Below are 20,394 nucleotides of genomic sequence, written 5' to 3'. Positions count from 1 at the left end.
TTTTGGGCACCACTGCAATTAAAACTCCACAAATCGGAGGCCTTAGGATAATCCAAAGGCCCAGTCGACGTTTTGAAAAACACTGGACTTCACGCGCACACAGCATATACATTCTCCTTTTTATGGTGGTTGGCTGTGCATGTACATGCGTCCCCTCAAAAAAAGAAAGAAAGTGGGGCCCACATTGTTTGGGTGATCCAAATCGTTCATTTGTTGGGCACTGATGTAGTTAGGATCATCCTATGGAGATGATTTTCTTCGCACACCCTATCAACATCAGGGCCCAACATATGAACGGTTTGGATGACCCTAAAAATATGAGCCCCACTATTTTTGTGGCTGCACGTGCACGCACGGCCGTGCACCATATGAAGAAATTTTTTTGCACTGGCTGTTGCAATTCTCACTATGAGTAGCGAACCAATGAAAGAGGTTAGAAAGATACAGAGATGGTGGAATCGACGTGGCAATACAATAGGTTATTCAACGTAATTTACTACAATGCAAGGGGTATTATAGGAAAATAAAAATTCTGATGCAATTTCTCTTCTCCGATTGGACTATAAAACCCAAACGTCTGAATCAAGACTCAAGTGTCTTTTTCGTCCCCCCTTTCCTCCTTATTTCCCTCGAGTGAAAACCGGAGGCCGAAATAAAAGTTTCTCAAAGTACCCTTCAGATCTAAATCTCTGCATTCCTCACAATTTACATTCCGAAGGTATATTCAATAACCTGCATTAGATCTCGATTCTTTCTCTTTTTAACCTACATTTGATTCTCTCTCTGCGTCGGATTTTACTGATTTAAGCTTCGAACATTCATCAATCCTTTAGGTCTTTGTAGATTTCTTTCAGAAATTTTTGAAGTTTTAGATGATAGGATTGATCAGATTGCAATCACATTTGACTTTTTCTTTTGTTGCTTTCTTGATTTTGAATTTTTTCCTTTGAGTTATTATGCATTGGATTGAATGTCATGTAATTCGGTGGTATAATACATTGTGATGGATGATCTTATACATCGAGTTAATCTTGCGCCTATAGAAGCTTGTATAGATACATTCGAGATCGTGGAATTGGTTGGATTGTAAGCCGTTGATGTTCATAAGTAGAAGACTGTTCATGATCTGATTTGCTTTTGACAGATTTTTCGTTCCTTGGTTGATTTTGAATTTTGTATGTTGTTTATCAGTTTTTGTTGTATTGGATTGAATGTTGTGTAAATATGTTGGCATACATTAGTTAGGATGGATGTTGATTTTAAATTTTGTATGTTGTTTATGTTGTATTGGATAGGATGGATGTTTATTTTAAAATTTGTTTGTTGTTTATGTTTAATTGGATTGAATGTTGTGTAAATATGTTGGCATACATTCGTTAGGATAGATGCTGATTTTAAATTTTGTATGTTGTATTGGATTGAATGATGTGTAAATATGCAGGCATATATTTGTTAGGATGGATGTTGATTTTGAATTTTGTATGTTTTTTATGTTGTATTGGATAGGATGGATGTTTATTTTAAAATCTGTTTGTTGTCTATGTTTAATTGGATTGAATGTTGTGTAAATATGTTGGCATACATTCGTTAGGATAGATGCTGATTTTAAATTTTGTATGTTGTTAATGTTGTATTGGATTGAATGATGTGTAAATATGCAGGCATATATTTTTTAGGATGGATGTTGATTTTGAATTTTGTATGTTTTTTATGTTGTGTTGGATTGAATGATGTGTAAATATGTTGGCATACATTCTTTAGGATGGATGATTAAAGAGTTATGTATCATATGACTATCTTGTTGATATCCCTTTCTTTAGCATCCACTGATATCTCTGCTCTGTAAATGTTTCCTTCTAGGTTAGATCCCTTCATATGGGTTCCAAATCAGTGGAAGATTTTCTAGAGGCTTCTGTAGGAGTTCATTTTTCTGGATTTCACTTGCAAGACTCGGAGCCAACAAATTCGGAGGTGGAGCAACCGACAACCTCAGCAGCTGAAAGTGTGCCTAAGGAACCTTTTGTAATTGGTTAGTATTCGAGTATGTTTCGTTAAGAAAGATATTTTTATGGTTTGGTATGTATCTAATCTCAGCTAAACAAAGAATGCGTTGTAGAACACAAAAACACCTGTGGGTGTTTCACCTTTAAACACGATATCTAAATATGATAAGCCCTAAGATCAGGATGGGGCATATCCCTTCATGTTTTTGGTGATCAAGGTTATTTTTATTTTCTTTATTTCATTACCTGACAATTTATCCTTAACAATCTCATTTGTTCACTTCTCTGTTTTGCTTGAATGGAATTCATGAGATAGAACTGACTACTTTAAAGTCTAAAGTACATGATAGATTAAAGTCTATTGTAATTGACGTCAATATACTCTCTTACTCTTTTGTTGTTCCTTTCCTCAATTTGCTGAAATTTTGGCTTCTCTAGGGGACTATTATCCTCGCACTAGCATATTTTAATAATGGCACTAGTCAATTTGTTTTACACTTTCTGATTGGATGTTGATAGCATCTTGAGTATTGTAACAGCCGTGAAAAGCAAATTAAAAAAGTTTAAAACAAAGTTAGTAGTTCCATTATCAAAATTTGGTAGTGCGGATATCAGTCCCCTTTACTATCTCTATATTGCAATAATCACTTAGTTCCTTGTTCAGAAGGGGCTAATGGTTATGTTTGCGCAAACCATTCTTTGCTGGCCACCAATGGGCATCTTTGTTGATAACAAAACTAATAGGTCCATCATACAAGTGGAAATACACCTGTGTTATATTTTATTATATCTGAGATTTTTGTTTTAGGACGGAATTTCCGTCAGGTCATTGATGGGGTGATGTTTTGGGAAGATAATAAATCCTAAGGTTAACTGTTATGACAAATTTTATCTTAAAAAAAAAAACTGTTAGGACAAATCACAATACCACCTAGAAACAAACTCTAGAATATGTAAGTTTTGTGTAATACATCTATATTTTTTACTAGCATTATGTTTGGGTAAATTGCAACCACAACTCTCAGATCTTAGAAAGCCTGATTGGTTGTTCCATGCTATTGTTACTTGCCATATGAATAAAGCCCTTTAGCATGCGCCACGATATCAAATTGTAGATGATCTAATAGTTTTTTTAACTGTGTGAAACAACCAGTTTCTCCAAAAGCTTAAGCTGATGGAGATGGAGTTATTAAATCTTTTATACTTTAACACTCCCCCTCACGTGTGGCACCTCTTTCTAGGGTCGGCTTACACGTGGCACATGTGCCCCTCTTTTTGGGTTTGGCCATTGCATGGGATTTTTTGCTATCCAGTAGGTTTGAACTCAAGACCTTTGGCTCTGATACCATGTGAAACAACATAGTTTCCCCAAAAGCTTAAGCTGATGGAGATGGCGTTATTTATTCTTTTATACTTTAACAAACTGAATATAGCTTACGCTAGTTACTTTTCCAAATAATATGATCCATGTGTCTGCCGTATCTGTTAAGCTGGCTTCTGTTGTTGATTTGAATTGACTTTTCTGATCATTATTTGAAAATAGTTCTATATTACTTGAATTTGAATGTGTTATAACATGTTTTCTTTTGCCTTTTGGGTTAGTTCCTGGCTTAATGCTTTTAGTGAACGGTGTGCAGGAGTGGCAGGTGGTGCAGCATCAGGGAAAACCACTGTCTGTGACATGATTATTGAGCAGCTTCATGATCAACGTGTTGTCCTTGTCAATCAAGTAATCTCTGCTTCCGGAAAGCTGACCAGTGATAGTTGATCTTTTGTGAGGAAAGAACAAAATATAATATTACTCACCAGGATAAAGCATTTCTACATTAAATTTATCTACTAACCTGAGGTTACCTACCATCAGCCACCTGGTTCAACTCTCCATGTACCTGTGAAATCATGAAATCTTTAAATCCAAGATAAATGTTGAGCCACTTTCTTAGCTGCCACATCTATCAGGGCAAAATATCTCCAACATTATGATCCATCTGCCCCCAGGTTCCATTTATTTGATCCCATATTAATTAAAATTTTGGATTCAAAAGAGGGAGCTAGGTAAATGACTACTGAGGGCTGTGATTAAATTTACCAAAAGGCAAAACTATTTGAATTTTCAACATTTATTTGCAGAAATCAGTGATTCTGTACTTATAGCTGGCATGAAAAAACACATCTGAATATTTCTATTGTTTAATGAAAATTTTACCACTTAAATTCAAAAATATTCTGAAAATGCCAGTCAGGTTTTCTTGTCAAATGATGACCGAAGTTTGTCGTATTGGAAAAAGGACCCAACTACTCCTTTTCTCTTCTTTTCTTCTTAATCTCTTCCACTTTTTCTTTTTTTTTAGTTTTTTCTCAATATTTTATTTTTTCTTCTACTTCTATCCTTAATATTTTTTAGAGAATTTTTCCTATGTTTTCTTCCATTTTTTTGATGTAATCTGATTATAAGACGTCATGTTTTCCTCTGTGAAGACTTCGACCACTATACTTTAGAGAAAAGGAGGAAGAAGAAGAGGAGGAAGAAGAAGAAGAGGAGGAAGAAGAAGGAGAAGGAGAGAGAGAGAGAGAGAGAGGTCAAATTCAAAAAGTTTTTTTTTTGGTGGGTAAGCCGGGGTTTGGCGGGGGGGCCCTGCTGGTTTATTAGATAAATAGAAAGATGTTATATTCATGGGTACAAGAGAGAGAGAGAGAGAGGTCAAATTCAAAATGTTTTTTTTTGACGGGTAAGCCGGGGTTTGGCGGGGGGCCCCTGCTGGTTTATTAGATAAATAGAAAGATGTTATATTTATGGGTACAAGACACCATCCCTAACTTGGAATAGATGAGAGAGGGAGATCCAAAAGCCTGGGATTGACTAAAACGAGAACTCTAAACCTAAGAGTTCAATCTGCTCAATACTCTTGAGTTACATAGTCTGCTAGCTTAATTAGAGCATGTTGGGATCTGTGGGAGTGTCTTAGGCAATTTCTCTTTGGAACCTTTTGTTCCTCCTCCTCCTCCTCCTCCTCCTCCTCATCATCATCATCATCATCATCTTCCTCTTCTTCTTGAGAATTTCGGTCGTCTATATCCGACTCCTTGTTTCCCATGGTATTAGTATGTGAGGATTGACTTGATGCTTCTATGTTTGAATCTGCCTCCCAGTTTTCCTCTTCTTGAAGGAATGATTTATTCAAATCTTGAATCGTGTACAAATTCAAAAAGATATTTTAATGCACCTAAATGTATTTGGGTCCTTTTTTTTTCGGTATGGTAAACCCCTTTCATTATTTGACAAAAAACCAACTTGACTAGTACTTTTAGAATCTTTTTGAATTGAAGTGGTGAAATTTTGTTTAGAAGATGAATAGGGGGCCCATATTTCTGTGGTGAATAACAACAAGTTCTCTTAGATTTCTTGAGCCCGGATATTGGAGCTTGTTTGAGACTATTCGCGGGATAAAGATTAGCTTTCCCTAATAAGTGATTGAAAAATAATACTCGCTTTGGTTTCATCTGTATTTTTCTTTTACTGAAATCCCTACTTGCTTTTGTTTATGAAAATGAGCTTTCCTTAAACTCAAATTAAATCAGTTTATGTGCATATTATTGCAGGATTCCTTTTATCACAATTTGACTGAAGAGGAACTAATGCGAGCTCATGAATATAACTTTGATCACCCTGGTAATTTGTTTCTTGTAATATAATAATGTAACCAACTATTCATGAAGAATTTCCTCACTCAGGACATATTTGTACATTATTATCAATTTTTGCATAGTCCTTTTTAAACTGTATTGTTTAAGATAGAATTTATACCATTTGTGCATCATTTGAAACAGTCAACTCTTTCATCAATACTTCAGGAGCATCAATCATCCGTTTACAAAAATGAAAGAAGGAAAAAAAGGGACAAAACTCTGAGGCCTTTTTATTATTGTTACAAGTCACTTAAGTGACTCGTTCATGTGTACTCTATCAATTGCATAGGGTTTGCTAGGGAGGAGTTAATTTAGGTTTCTAGTTTTTCTTCCAAGTTGGGTTTTAAGATGATTTCTAGACTATATGTTTTGCAATGGAGGAATTTATTTGGGTTCTAGCTTTTCTTTTAAGTTGGGTTTTAAGATGAATTCTAGACTGTGGACACTTTAGGGAGTATGAATGTTTTGCAAAATTATTTTAAGTGGTTTGGGGAAAATAAATATATTTTTTTGGGAGGAAATCTGGCTGAGCAGATGCTCCAAGGAGGGTCTACGATCCAAATGGGAAAATATTGCAAAATGTTTTAGTATAATTTCAATTTTTTTCATTTTTCTTAGGATATTATTGGGAAATTATAGCAAACAAACTGGATTTTATTGCAGTATTATGTATTGTGTTACTATCATGGTAAGTTAAGTTTATCAGAATTGGAGAAGGTGTTTTAATGTAAAAATCAGTGTAAAGTTGTTACTTAGGTGGAATTATCAAGGCTTCCTCCAATTGACTGATAGGCAATAATGTGGATTCTAATAAAACAGAAGTGAGATCTCTCATCACTAGCTTTTGTATCTTCAAGAAAAATACATCCAATTCATTATTGGTGGAAGGGGAATCAACAATGTCATCGCCCTGGCAATGAAGTAATCTCTGGGCCCGTAAAAGGTTAGGAAGATATATTTCAGAATTAACTGATCTGTGCAGAGAGCTGATTTCATCCTTAAGGCACACACCAAAATATGTAAATGCACAATAGATGATCTTGTAAGAAAGTGTTTGTAGAGATTCTTTAGTGATTGATTCCTTGTATTTATCAAATGGTTTGACTGTTCTGGGTACATCATGTCTCATGTTGCTGTATTTTCTTTTTCTTATGAACAAAGTTTTATTTGTTAGTGTTAAAAAAAAAATTCTTTTTATTGGAGATAACTGGTCTCATAGTTTAGAGTTATGAGGCCACATGCGACATTCATTCAAATTTCTTTCTTTTTGGTAGCATTAGGGACATTCAACTGGTTGCTCCTTTAACCTTTGATTTATTGTTGTTTTCAAAAGATTATAAATATTATTGTTATCATATTTTATGGCACAGCTATCTTATTTTCCCTCAATTAGTCATCAGCGGAAATTAACATCTTTTGCTGTTAGGCTAGACTATTTTTATTCGTTTCATATTGTACAAGAAAATTGTAGGACCAATACTAACCAGTATTTTTAGGTTTTACTTTAGTATTCAATGAAGGTAATCCTTGTTAATTGGAAGCTCTGAAGTCAAGAATGCAGCTGCATTTTCTGGTAGGCAAACTTCAGTTAATGATCATAGACTTTGTTGTCTCCTGGTTGTGAAATTAAACCCAAGTCCAGGCCATTTCAGCGGGACAATTTTGCCTTTGTGCTTAGTGGTTTTCATGTGGTAGAAATTGTGCTCTTCCATTTCTAATTCTATCCCCAAAAGAAAGTACTTCAAGATCAAATCTTGCTTTAAAAGCCTGAAGTGATTGTCAAGGTTTTAAAGTTCGATCACCACAAAAACAGGAATATTTTGGTTTCGGTTGTAAATTTCTGTGGAAATCCTGTAAAATCACAGAAATGTAAGGAAAGTCTACAATCCATTCAATTATTTTGGCAATCATCTGATTGATCTCCTTCCTGTAATTCTTCAATTGTTCTTCAAGTAACCTAAACTATCTCAGTAAGACACATTATGCACATAGATTTTTTTCCCTTTGCAGTTTAATGAGACATCATTGTGTGACCGTAAATAAGCAATTAACTGGATATCAATTGCTTCACTACATACTGGAGTAGTGGTTCTATTTTCTGCAAGTACATCATAGTCTAGGGAAAATAAGATGTCAATAGCAGATGGTTCATAAATTGTAAGTTATAAATGCACCTTCAACATCTATGTATTTAAAGTCTAAATGTGTGTAGCATATTTTCTTTTATCGGGTACTTTTAAGCTGATTGGGCTTCTTTTTCATACAAGATCTCTCTCTTTTTTTTGTTTACAGATGCCTTTGACACTGAACAACTACTTGCTTGTATGGAGAAATTGAAGCACGGGCAGGCAGTTGATATTCCACATTATGACTTCAGGAGTTATAAGAACTACGTAATGCCATCAAGAAAGGTACCACATACTAATTGCTTATGGAATGTAAATGATATATACTCCCGCTAATCATATGTTTTATTGAAAGATGTTACAGTTTTTGGTAACTACGGATCAAAACCAGTCTATATGCAGATCCAAGTATTCTACCTATATCCTTGCGAGAAAATATTTCTTGACAAATTTATCTATGCTTCTCAAAGGGATCTTTATGATATGCTTTATATTTTATTGAAATAGTGTGGTCGAATTTCCAACTGTTCATAACTCTTGATACCTGATATCTGCTGGCATTTTTTGTGTAACAAAAAATCTCTCATGATTACGTAATGGGTTTTACTGAATCTAATTTTTTTCTCTTGTTAGAAGACGCCCAGGAAGTTTTATGGATTTGCAACACTGCTCATTATTTTTTATACGCCTTTAGCATTTTTTGTGAAAACCTAGATAAAATCATGAAATTACTTGTTCGCTTGTGTTCTTTTTTATGAATCAGTGATTATGATGATTATGAACATTATACATTCTTCGTCAGGTCAATCCTTCAGATGTGATAATTTTGGAAGGGATACTTGTTTTTCATGATCCTCGGGTCCGAGAATTGATGAACATGAAGATCTTTGTTGACACAGGTTTTTTCTTCTTGTTTCCCTTTCATTTGTATCTTATCTAAGCAAGCATTTTATATTTTTCAGATTCATCTTGTTGATGAGCAGGTCATATGCCGTAAACATTGCATGAACATCACCTCGGTGCATGGATTCATATTTAGATACAAAATCATTTACTTACACTTATGAAGTTAGTTGTTAGCCATATTACTCCTTGATTTGAGCTTTATCATTGTTAACTTACCAACTTGTCCAAAAGCTTAAGTTGTTGGAGAAAGGCGTTATTTATCTTTTATACTTTAACACTCCCCTGCACGTGTGGCCCACTTGGCAAACACGTGGCACATGTGGTCCCACTTTGGGCCGACCATCGCATGTGGATTTTTGCTATCCAGGAGGTTTGAACTTGAGACCTTTGGCTCTAATACCATGATAACTTACCAACTTCTCCAAAAGCTTAAGCTAAAAAAAGCTTAAGCTGTTGGAGAAAGGTGTTATTTATCTTTTATACTTTAACACTCCCCCGCACGTGTGGCCCACTTGGCAAACACGTGGCACATGTGGTCCCACTTTGGGCCGATCATCGCATGTGGATTTTTTGCTATCCGGGAGGTTTGAACACGAGACCTTTGGCTCTGATACCATATTAACTAACCAACTTCTCCAAAAGCTTAAGCTGTTGGAGAAAGGTGTTATATTTATCTTTTATACTTTAACAATCATTTTCACACTAGTCATCTAAACATCAATTTTTTTTTTTTTCTTTGTATCATTACACATAGTTAACTCTACATTATTCCTTTTTTCCTTTCTTATTGCTTGTTAGAAGGATATTTTTGAATCTTCTACACATATGAGATATAATAGGTTATTGCTTACATTTCTCTATTGTTTTCTGATGATTAAATAAGCATGAGGATCATAATTCAATGCATATCATCCAAGGCCTATTAATCATCAATTGTTTTTCACTTTTACTTATTTCATGTAGGTTAGAATTTCTTGAGCCCCTGTCGTGTTTTTATTGTCATGCCTCCGGCTATTTCAGAAGTATGCTTTTCATCAATAATATTTTGCACGGTATTTTTGTGTAACTTAACTACACTTATGAGTTATATTTAATTCTGTCATCCATATTGCTCTGTTGGTTGCTTGTAGATGCCTGGGAGAATAGGAGAAAAATAAGTCAAAGAGAATTAGACAAGAGTGGAAGAGAATGGAAGATGGGGAGAATATTAGGAGGGAGATTTGCGAGTGGTGTTTGATTGCGCGAGGAAATTAGCGGAAGATGTAGGGTGTCATTATCAAAATATAGGTGGAAGAGAGAGAAAGAGAGAAAAAGAATAAGACAAGAATTTCTCCTAATTCCCCCAACAAATTTTTCCATTTTGGTGAAAAAAGGGGAGAAGATTATGGGGGGGAACATCTCCGCCACATAGGCGCCACCTAGGATAAAAACCAATAATGATGTCTAGAAGTTGTCTAGTGGTCAAAGGTGTAAATGACAACCAAACATTCTTTGGGGAGATCTCTGGGAGATCTCATGCATTTGAAACTCCTACAAACCCCTCAAAACAAGCAACCAAACAGAGCATATGTGTACTTCGTTTGCTTCTAGATTACTCCACTGATTTCTATGTTATGCTGTTACTCTTACTTTTCGTGATGAAAAATTTTCAGTGCAGATGCTGATGTACGCTTGGCAAATCGGATAAAGCGTGATACTGCTGAGAGGGGTAGAGACATTGGAACAGTACTAGACCAGGTTAGCAAATTCCCATTTTGTGTATAACGTGAATATTTCCAAATTAATTCTGTTGCACCTTATTTCTTAATATATGAATACACGACTCCATGTTGGATAAGTGGAATGTCAAACTCACATGATAGCTGTGGAGATAATCATTTGATGGATTATGTGTGTGTACACATGCGCGAGCGCGCGCGCACACACACACACACACATCAGTCTGAAGTTCTTGTGCAGACAATGCCATTCTTGAGTACAAAATTGGAGATTGACATTTGTTTTCCTGAAAATTAACATCTATACCTCTGACTCATGCAAGCTGGATCAGCTAAAGCTCAAATCTATTACCCATAATGAAGTTCTTGGGGTTATCTTGGAATCTTCATCTACTCCAAACTGATGAAAATGAAAGTTCATTTTTCTTAATGAGATCAGTAAAAATCCTTACTAAGTTCTGATTCCTTAGTTCCTTAGTATGAGTTTATGTAGACCTGTTGCATCATCAATGAATTGTTGCATGTCAATGGGTTGTTCTTCAAGTTATTGACGGAGTGGTTGCCGGGTTTTATTGGCCTGGTATCCTGCAACTCACATTCATGATGCCTACATTCAAATGGTGCCCTATTGGGATACAAGCAGTCAAAAGAGAGAATTTTCATTGTTTATGAATACTTGGATATATGTAGTAACTCATGAACATAGGGTATCCTATGGTACAGTTGATTTCAAAAAATGTTTCAAAAATCAGATAGCATCCCCTTTCGTATGTTATGCATGAAATCGTCTTATATCCCTTGAATGCCTGCATACTATGATGCCCAAGTTTAAGCAAAGTTAAAGTTAAAATGTATAAAACATGGGAAGTGTGCACACACTATACAAGATCATCAGTAAATGAATGTAAGTGCTTATTAGTTGTATATTATTTACATTATATTATTGGGAGATGATATCCACACTCCCATCTTCTCTTTATTTTAGACATCTGTGATGAGCTGTTGAAAGCTTGTTTGGAATTGTACCAGACATGGGAGAGGGGGAAAATAAAGAGAGAGAGAGAGCTGCCAATGTCAAAACAAGGGAGTGTGGGTATCAGCTCCTTGTTTTATAACATATATTAAAGCTACATGGGGTGGAAAATATTATAATTTGTAATGAAGTTCTTATAATTTCCAGCAGTTGCATACACTGTCCCAACAGAAATCCTTAGTTAAGCATGCTTGATAGATAATAGCATAGGATAGGAGACTTTCCCCCTCTGCTGCACTTCTGGTCCCTTTCAATCCTTGCAAAAAATGCTCACATTGTACTAAGCTTTAGTACTTATTTAGCTTAATGTCATCAAATTATTATTGACGGGTAGTTTCCCATCCTCGCAAGGTGTCACTCATCCTCTTCAAATGGGACGTATTGACATACGATATATATGGTGATCCTATAGGTGTATTTGGCACCATAATAATAAGTAATGCTCTTCTATCAGTGGCTAATGAATGCCTATTCACTGGGAAAGTTTTCTTCCTAAATTATTTGCAGTTCTATTAGCTGGATTATCAGATTTATGTTTTAACATTTATTGTATTCACATCATTGGCAGACACCTGTGAAGCATTCTCATAGCATAGGAGTCTCTAGTTTCCAAATCCATATATTTGCAATGTATTTTGCACCATTTTTGGTGCTTATTCTATTGGTATATCATGGGGTTTCTTAACTTGCAGAATTCGAAAAATCTCGTGATCTTATTCTACAATTTTATATGTATTGTGTGATAATATCCTTTCAAAACCTATAGATAAATTGATCATTGAATTTAAGTGATGATCATACCTCATAGATAACGCTTACATTTCTACATATATGATTAGCATGGTTTTAAATTTCTACCGAAATCCGAAATTTCGGGTTTAGGTCGAGAGCGAAACCGAAATCAGTAATACCCGGAATGGTTGTTTATTTCGGACGAATTTTCGTTTATCCCGAAATTTAAGGGATTTCACCCAAAAATCTCGATTTTCTATAATTATTTAATATTATCCCGAAATTTCGGCCAAAATTACCAGAATTTCGGTTGAAATTCTGTATGAGAAAAAATAGGAATTTTTTTGAGTTTGTCGGATTTCGGCCGAAATTTCGGTTTCGCTGAGGGCCGAAACGCATTATGAAATTTGTTATTTTCATGCCACAAATTGTGTTTTCACTGACTGTAATTTACATGTGCAGTACTCAAAATTTGTAAAGCCTGCTTTCGATGACTTCATACTTTCAACAAAGAAGTATGCAGATATTATCATCCCCCGTGGAGGAGATAATCATGTGGCAGTTGATTTGATTGTGCAACATATACGGACAAAACTCGGCCAGCATGATCTCTGTAAAATATACTCAAATCTTTATCTCATTCAGTCAACTTTCCAGGTACAACCACTTGGTCTATGATTAATTCATTCATCTCTCTTTATTTGAGTTAGGAATCTTCTTTGAGTTCCAAGTTCATATATGATTGTTATGCTAATTCTTGGTCCCAAGGTTTAAAATTTCGGTTTCAGTAGTGGCCGAAACTGAAATTTTGTTACAACCCAAAAATTTTGGAAAAATTAAAAAAAAATATAGAAATGGCTGAAATTTCGGCCGAAATCTGGGCTGGCATCGTGTTATGTACTTTTGGTGTCGGCCCTGGCCGAAATCCGAAATTTCAGCCCTTGGTCCCTTGAGTTATTGAGTTAAACATTCATTTATTTTGCTTATTGAAGTTTCACTAATTGCTGCCAGCTTTGTCCAGATACGAGGTATGCATACTCTAATACGCGATGCTACAACAACAAAGCATGACTTTGTATTTTATTCTGATCGATTGATTCGCTTGGTAAGTACTTTCATTGATATAGTAATGATATGTTTTGACCACTTTTAAAAATCATTTCATATAATTTTTTGTTTGTTTGGAATACTTAACAGGTTGTTGAACATGGTCTGGGCCATCTTCCATTCACAGAAAAGCAGGTGATAACTCCAACTGGTAAGCTGCTGTTACTCTGTGTCTGGAGGTTTTATCTAATGTTTTATAAGTTTGTGGTGAACCATCTTAATGTACTTCTATATGCAATTCACATTTGGTTCTGATAGAAATTGTCACTATTTATGATCTACTTTCCACATATAAAACCTGTAATTTTTCTGCTACCAATGGGTGTAAAAGGTAATTACAGCATTTAAATATATGTGTTTTATACTTATTTCAAAATTAATGTTTTGGTTCATCTTTCATGGTTCACAACTAGTGACATGACTATCGAGGCCTTAATTTGCAAGAATTTCCTTATCAGCTTGTGCAAGCTGGATTTCTACTTTGTAGGTTCTTGAGGCATTGTTCGCACTCAGTTACTTCATATTGCTCGTATTGCATCCGTGATGACTTATGACACAATCTGTAAACACTTTGGTTCATATAAGGTAGTATTATTTGTTAAGGGGTTCCATTTTATACAATGATTATGTAACATACATGATCATTAGACACAAAATTATACATATAATTATGCATTCATATATTCTTTTAGACTGCCCCAAAGATATTACGATCCATAGTTTCAAAAATCCCCAGCGTCATCGTGGTCTTCCCCTAGTCGACTCCCTTTAGCCTTGGCCACGTTCTGTGTTTTGCCCTGTCCGTGTTCCACGTTTTGTCTACAAAGTCAATAAAAACTCCGACTCTCCCGAATTACGACCACATCAACCAAGTACTTAGCCGCGTCAACCATGTACTCGACCATGTCGTGTTGAATTGACTTGGATTTTCTTCGGCCGCATTTTGACCCGCCTCTGCGTTTTGAAACACTGGTGTGATTAGTTCAAGAAGTGGCAATATGCACACAATGAATTGTTAAAAATCCTTAGTTGTGATTCTATTTGACTGGTCAACAATTTGAAGGTCCTCAGATTATGACATTTGTCGCGATTTTTGTTTTGTTTGATTTTAGAAGCTGGTTTAAAGGGTTTCTGCAAAGTGCTATTGACATGAGTTTTAAGTTAGGAGTAATGTTTTGATGTATGGTAGTTATTGAATTGGAGGAATGGATTCTTCTTTCTTTTTGAGTAGATTCTCCACTCTTTGGGCTAGATTCAACATGTCTTTATGTTGATTTCCCCTCTTTCTTTTTTTATGCCATTGCTTCTTGTTTCTTGCATCTCCGTTGCGGTTGGATGATTCATCACAACCGATTTGCATCAATACTTATGCCATCCAATACTTGTTCAAGAATTGTTTCCAAGCTAGTAGAAATTCTATTGTTAATGAAAGGGCTCTTAGTTTGCAGTTTTTTCTATCTGCATAAGCTTCATACTGTAAAATATTGTTTTTTTTCTTCGATATAATCAATACTACAAATAATTTTTTAATTTAAAGTGAGTAAACAGGATTCAATACTTGATCTTATAGATACATCTAGAATTCTGTGGAAAGCCACATTCAATGTCTAATTGTCCAAGTGGAAATGACAACATCTCTATAAATTTAGGAAACTACATGATCGATTATCAAATCATCAATATCTCATGCAAATTTTTTTCTGATATATACATGTTTATATATGTATTCATATTGCTGTTTATATTATAGGAAGATGATTAAACCCTAAGGTTAGGTTTCTGATACGAAACCATCAGTTGAAAACTAGTGATCCTTTCAAAAGCGGCTTGGAAAACTCTATTTTGAAAATAACATTGAAGTCCCAGGGATATGATTGATTTATTTACTGCATTTCTTTGTTGATCGTGTGGTGTTGTGAAGTTGCAGTTATGCTGGGAGACTAGTTTCATAATGTTTTTATTTTTACCAATGCAGCATCAGTATATACTGGGGTGGATTTCTGCAGAAGGCTATGTGGTGTCTCAATAATTAGAAGGTATATTGTCCATTGCCCCTTTTAGTCTCACTATTATTCTCATCTGAACTAATAACATACAGAACATCTAATATAACTAAAACACCACTTCTCTTTGTTTCTGAATCTCCGAGGAAATCCCACCTCCGCCTCCCCTTACTAATAGGGCTAGAAGAAATGAGGTAACTGAGTCACATGATGTGGCTCAGCTTTTCCAAAGGAATTCCGGCTCAAATCTCACTGTTCCAAACGTCGCCGCAGAATCCTTCTACAAATTTTAGCAAGGCTTACCCTGCCAGTCAACTACAACACTACTTCTCTTTTTTGAATACTGAATAAAATATTCTTCTGTGTATCTACTCACCTTGTACAACTTAGCAGATTTACTTGTGTTTTCCTGTTTTCATATAATATGTTTTCAACCTACTAGAATTTCGTTACTATTTTTGCTCAAATCCTTTTGACTAACCAATTATATATCTCTTAACTGATGTCAGTGGTGAAAGTATGGAGAACGCACTGCGAGCATGTTGTAAAGGAATCAAGATTGGGAAGATTCTTATTCATAGAGAGGGAGATAATGGTCAGCAGGTTGGCGTGGAGCTTCCGATGTTTCTTTCCTCTTATTTTCATACACTGCCTTTTTGACATTTTGACTGCTGTGCAGCTAATTTATGAGAAATTGCCGAATGACATCTCAGATAGGCATGTGCTACTTTTGGATCCTATTCTAGGAACAGGTTGGGATATTATTAAAGTGGAAATTTAATTTTAATGCTTCTGTTTCGCACTATATTGGAATTGTTGCCGAGGCATCAAATGTTCATGCCGACCTTTTGTCTTTACAAAACCCTTTATACTTCTTCTTCATCGCCGGCCTGCTACATGTGATGAATAGAGTAGTACTATCCACCTGAGTACAAAAAAGAAAAAAATGTAACCTTGGATTAGATTTTTTGAATAATGAGACTAAATAATAGAAGAGAACAGACCCAAAGGCTGTCAGAGCTACAAGCCAAAAGGAAAAACTAGACCACTAGACACTAGGCATCTCAAGCCAGGTCTTCAATCTAGAACATGAAACACCCAAATTCGCTAAGCGGTCCGCTAAAGTTTCCTTCTCTATGAATATGGGTGAAGATACACTCTAAATCTCCTAATGACATTGAAAACTGATCTGAAAATGTGTTTAAATCTCCAAGGAGGCATTCAACTTCCTTTGAAGCCATCGAATAGTGTTGAGAGAGTCACTTTCAATCCATAACTTTGACACTCCAACCTGTTTGGTGAACTTGGCACCAGTCCAAACCACACAAACATCACCTTCAATGCCCATTTATTAATAGATATCCAATCACTTCCATCTTTCACTGTACGTCAAGAGGGCTTCCCTATTCGGTGATGCCAACCTGTAGAAAAAAGAGAAAACAATAAAAGAACCATTATTAACAGTTTTGGTCTTCAGTGGGTGCTTCAAAAGTCAATCTAGACAATTATCTTTGAATGGAGTTCTGGGCCTTTTGGGGAGGTCGGTGGCAGCCATGTGGAAGCTGGTCCCTTATGTGTTGATTTGGCATCTTCGGAAGGAAAGAAACAACCATATTTTCAAAGACCTAAAGTGTCTCCGGGGAAGTATTATTTTTTATGTGAAAGTGGACAATATTGAAGCACCAACAATAACAGGGAGCATGATTTTTGTGTATTTTTCTTGGTCAATAGGAAATGAGGGTTTTGTAATCCCAACTGAAATAGTGAAACTATTCTCCCGTGGACGTAGGCACATTGTCGAACCACATAAATGTTGTGTTTTTGCTTGTATATTTGTGTTTCCTGCCTCTCATCTTATTGTTTGCTGCACTTAGTATGTGATCCTATTTTGAGAGATTAGAGATCTCTCGGTTTTCTACAATGCCTTCTTAAAATTTTATTTAATTTTTTAGTTTATTTTTGGTGGGTTATGTGAACAGAAAATGAGAAGTTTGTTTTAGGATAGCAGCTTGTGTAACACTTTCTATTTTCATTTTGGACTCCTGTAAAATAGAAATTAGAATTTAGTAAGGTCAATTTAAGGGCTGAAATTGTTCATATATTAATGGTTAGGATTAAACCAGTGTCTTGGACGTTTTGCTCCCATATACACGAAGTTTTTATGTGCTTTTCAGGAGATCAATGAACTGTTACAATTTTACTACTAAGTTTTGGGTTTTACCCTTCTTTGATCACACTCCAATCAAATCTGTTGTCGTTTTATCTATCTCTAGTGTTGTTTCTGAAGATCTATCGGACAAATTGTTCAATTCTCTATCAAGTTTTCTTCTTCTGGTGGATTCCTAGTAGTTTAATTGCATCAACTAATCTTTATATAATGCTTACTATGAGTTTTTTTGCCATTGTTTTCTGTCTCGAGGGACAGCTGGATGATTCTCTCCAAAGATCTCATGCCAGTAGTGTACCTATTGAGTTAGAAAGTTGTACAAAATACTTTTTTCCATGCCCAATCTTGCAACAAACCTACTCTTAGTAAAAGTAGTTCCATGATGAAAGTCTGGTATTGATATCATGGTTGTGTCATATGATAAAGAAAATTGAGTGAATGGAAAAGTGAGTGAATGGTGCTAGGTGCATGAAAGCTCTCATGGAACCTACTTTATATGGGCTCGGATGAGGACAATGGATATGACAAGGATATATAGAACATAACCTGAAAAGCTTAAATGGATATAGGAGAGATCTATGTGACACTGAATCATATACATCCATATGGGCTCGTAATAAATTCCATTTGCTTATTGTTTGGTGCAGATTCCTTACTGAATTATTTGTTGTCACTCTTACTTTTTTCTAGGGAATTCAGCTGTTCAAGCTATTTCTTTGCTCATACAGAAGGGTGTACCAGAGTGCAATATCATTTTTCTAAATCTCATCTCTGTAAGTTGAAATCACCTTCTATGGGGGGCTCTTCCCAGCCTTATCTTTTGTCCTGCATGTTTAAGTGCAGTTGAATGGTGAAAATAGGATGTTTCCTACTGACTATATTTGAAGCCTAAGTTGGGATTTTTCTCAAGCTAAGAGCCTCTCCTAGTTTGCATGTAAAGAACTCACTTTCAGGTCCTAGTATCATTGTAATTATAGGCATTTGCCAATTTTCACAAGGGCTTGTTCAGTTTTCATGGCTGAGTAAAACTACTTCAAAATTAAAATTTCCCTCTGATCTTCCTCAACTCTTATAATGTTGAGATGCTGAAATTGGTTTTCTTTTGTATAGGCACCACAAGGAGTGCATGTTGTTTGCAAAAGCTTCCCAAGAATTAAAATTGTGACTTCTGAGATTGAAACTGGCTTAAATGAAGATTATCGTGTCATCCCTGGTATGGGCGAGTTTGGAGATCGGTATTTTGGCACAGATGATGATGATGAGCAGAGTGTAATTTCCCATCTATAGGTTACTGGACATCAATCCGAGTAAGTAACTTCCACACACACGCACGCACGCGAGAAATGATATTTTTGCCCCCTTTTCTTCCTGCGTCACCCCTCGTAGTGTGAAAAGTGTATCATAAATACACTAAAAGAGGGGAGGGGTCCCAGGGAGGAAAAAGGAGTGAATATATCACACACACACACACACACACACACACACACACACACACACACACACACACACACACACACATGAGAAAAGGGTTTCTGTGCTCGAACTCGAACGCAAAAACAGGGGTGGGCCACATTGGGGGGGGGGGGTGGTGGGATCCAAAGCATTCATTTGATGGGCCCTTTCATGGATAGGGTGCCCACAAAAAATCAGCTCCATTGGATCACCATAGGGTGTCCATTTGTGGGGTGAAAAATGGGTAGATTTGTGGAGAAACAGTATCTGCCCATTTTCTCCCCCACAAATGGACACCCTAAGATGGTCCAATGGAGCTGATATTTGGTACACCCCTCATCCATGATGGGGCATGTCAAATGAATGCTTAGGATCACCCCCCCCCCCCCCCCCCCCCAATGTGGCCCTACCCCTATTATACATTTATACATATACACACACATTCATACATAGATACATGTATCTATCTCATCATGATTTCTTAAAAATAAAGCAAGGGGAATGATATCTGTACTAGCATAATTTGATAATAGTGCAGATACTGAACCTTCTATTAATTTTACTAAATCTGAAATAAACACCTTGAGACACAATAGTAACCCCTAATATTTCAGCCATTCAAAAAAAAAGAAAAAAAAAGAAAAAGTAACCCTTACTGAAGTAGTCCTCACAAATATGTTAAGCACACTCTTTATTTGTTATATTTTCTCAAATATATTGGCTTCTTTTCGAATGTATAGGGTTATTTTATGATTTATCCAAAGTTTGTTACTGAGATAAATTTGTTAAAATTCACCTTTTACTCAAACTCATCTCGTATACGACTTCTTAGCCCTTTTATTTTTGCAGCTTTTGTAGGGGGCGAATACTAGATTTATGAGCATTCGGTTTACTTCTACAATTTTGGAGTTTTGATTTCAACTGAACCATTTTCAGTTCTGAAATCTTCCTCATCGAGGCTCGGAATAAGCATCTCGTATTGTTGTTTTTATCCTTCTCTTTATTCATTCCCATTCCTTCAAATATCATGTTTGTGTTTTATCGAAGGGATACTTTTTAAATTTTGCATATGTTCTTCATGGGCATTAAACGTGTATTAGAATTTAGTATGGGTTTTCCTCTTCTTTTATTCCTTACTAAGGTGATGATACTACGATAAGCTCTTAATATGAGAAGCTAATGAAAAAGATTTTTTTAATCCAGGATTGTACAAGCTAAAACCTGAATTTTATAAGCTAAAACCTGGATTTTATAAGCTAAAACCTGGATTTCATAGACCACTTTATTGCTATTAGGAAAACACTTTGAAAATGGGATTCCGTTTGGAAAAGGATAACGGGAATGAAATAACCGTTGATGTGACCCTTATAGTTTTAATTTATCACTACTATACAACTATAGAAGGCTGCCAAATTGACCCTGTATTATTGGGATAGTCCCTTTCTGGCCATTGTCTCAAA

At 35.7% G+C, this 20,394-nt stretch overlaps 1 protein-coding gene across 1 annotated transcript; it reads left to right on the top strand.

The window, feature by feature from the left end:
- The first annotated feature begins 583 nt into the window (after positions 1-583).
- Positions 584-20,063, top strand: LOC143856579 (uridine kinase-like protein 3). Its single transcript, XM_077366843.1, has 16 exons — positions 584-718; positions 1,861-2,029; positions 3,641-3,732; positions 5,604-5,673; positions 7,983-8,101; positions 8,619-8,715; positions 10,380-10,459; positions 12,668-12,862; positions 13,227-13,310; positions 13,403-13,463; positions 15,288-15,348; positions 15,825-15,918; positions 15,995-16,067; positions 18,173-18,255; positions 18,593-18,789; positions 19,784-20,063. Exons 2-15 carry the CDS (start codon positions 1,876-1,878, stop codon positions 18,767-18,769), a joined length of 1,440 nt encoding a protein of 479 aa, XP_077222958.1. The 5' UTR covers positions 584-718; positions 1,861-1,875; the 3' UTR covers positions 18,770-18,789; positions 19,784-20,063.
- The last annotated feature ends 331 nt before the right edge of the window (positions 20,064-20,394 follow it).

Source organism: Tasmannia lanceolata, unplaced genomic scaffold (genome assembly GCF_043159265.1).
Source record: "Tasmannia lanceolata isolate RefF3 unplaced genomic scaffold, GAP_Taslan_0.1 ptg000023l, whole genome shotgun sequence".
In the NCBI taxonomy this organism is placed as follows: Eukaryota; Viridiplantae; Streptophyta; class Magnoliopsida; order Canellales; family Winteraceae; genus Tasmannia; species Tasmannia lanceolata.
This window is presented reverse-complemented; position numbering and strand designations above follow the sequence as displayed.

Coding starts and splice junctions, on each gene's coding strand:
- LOC143856579 (XM_077366843.1), top strand. CDS start 1,876: ATGGGTTCCAAATCAGTGGAAGATTTTCTAGAGGCTTCTGTAGGAGTT. Junction 12,863..13,226: donor TCATTCAGTCAACTTTCCAG/GTACAACCACTT, acceptor AGCTTTGTCCAG/ATACGAGGTATGCATACTCT. Junction 16,068..18,172: donor GGATCCTATTCTAGGAACAG/GTTGGGATATTA, acceptor ACTTTTTTCTAG/GGAATTCAGCTGTTCAAGCT.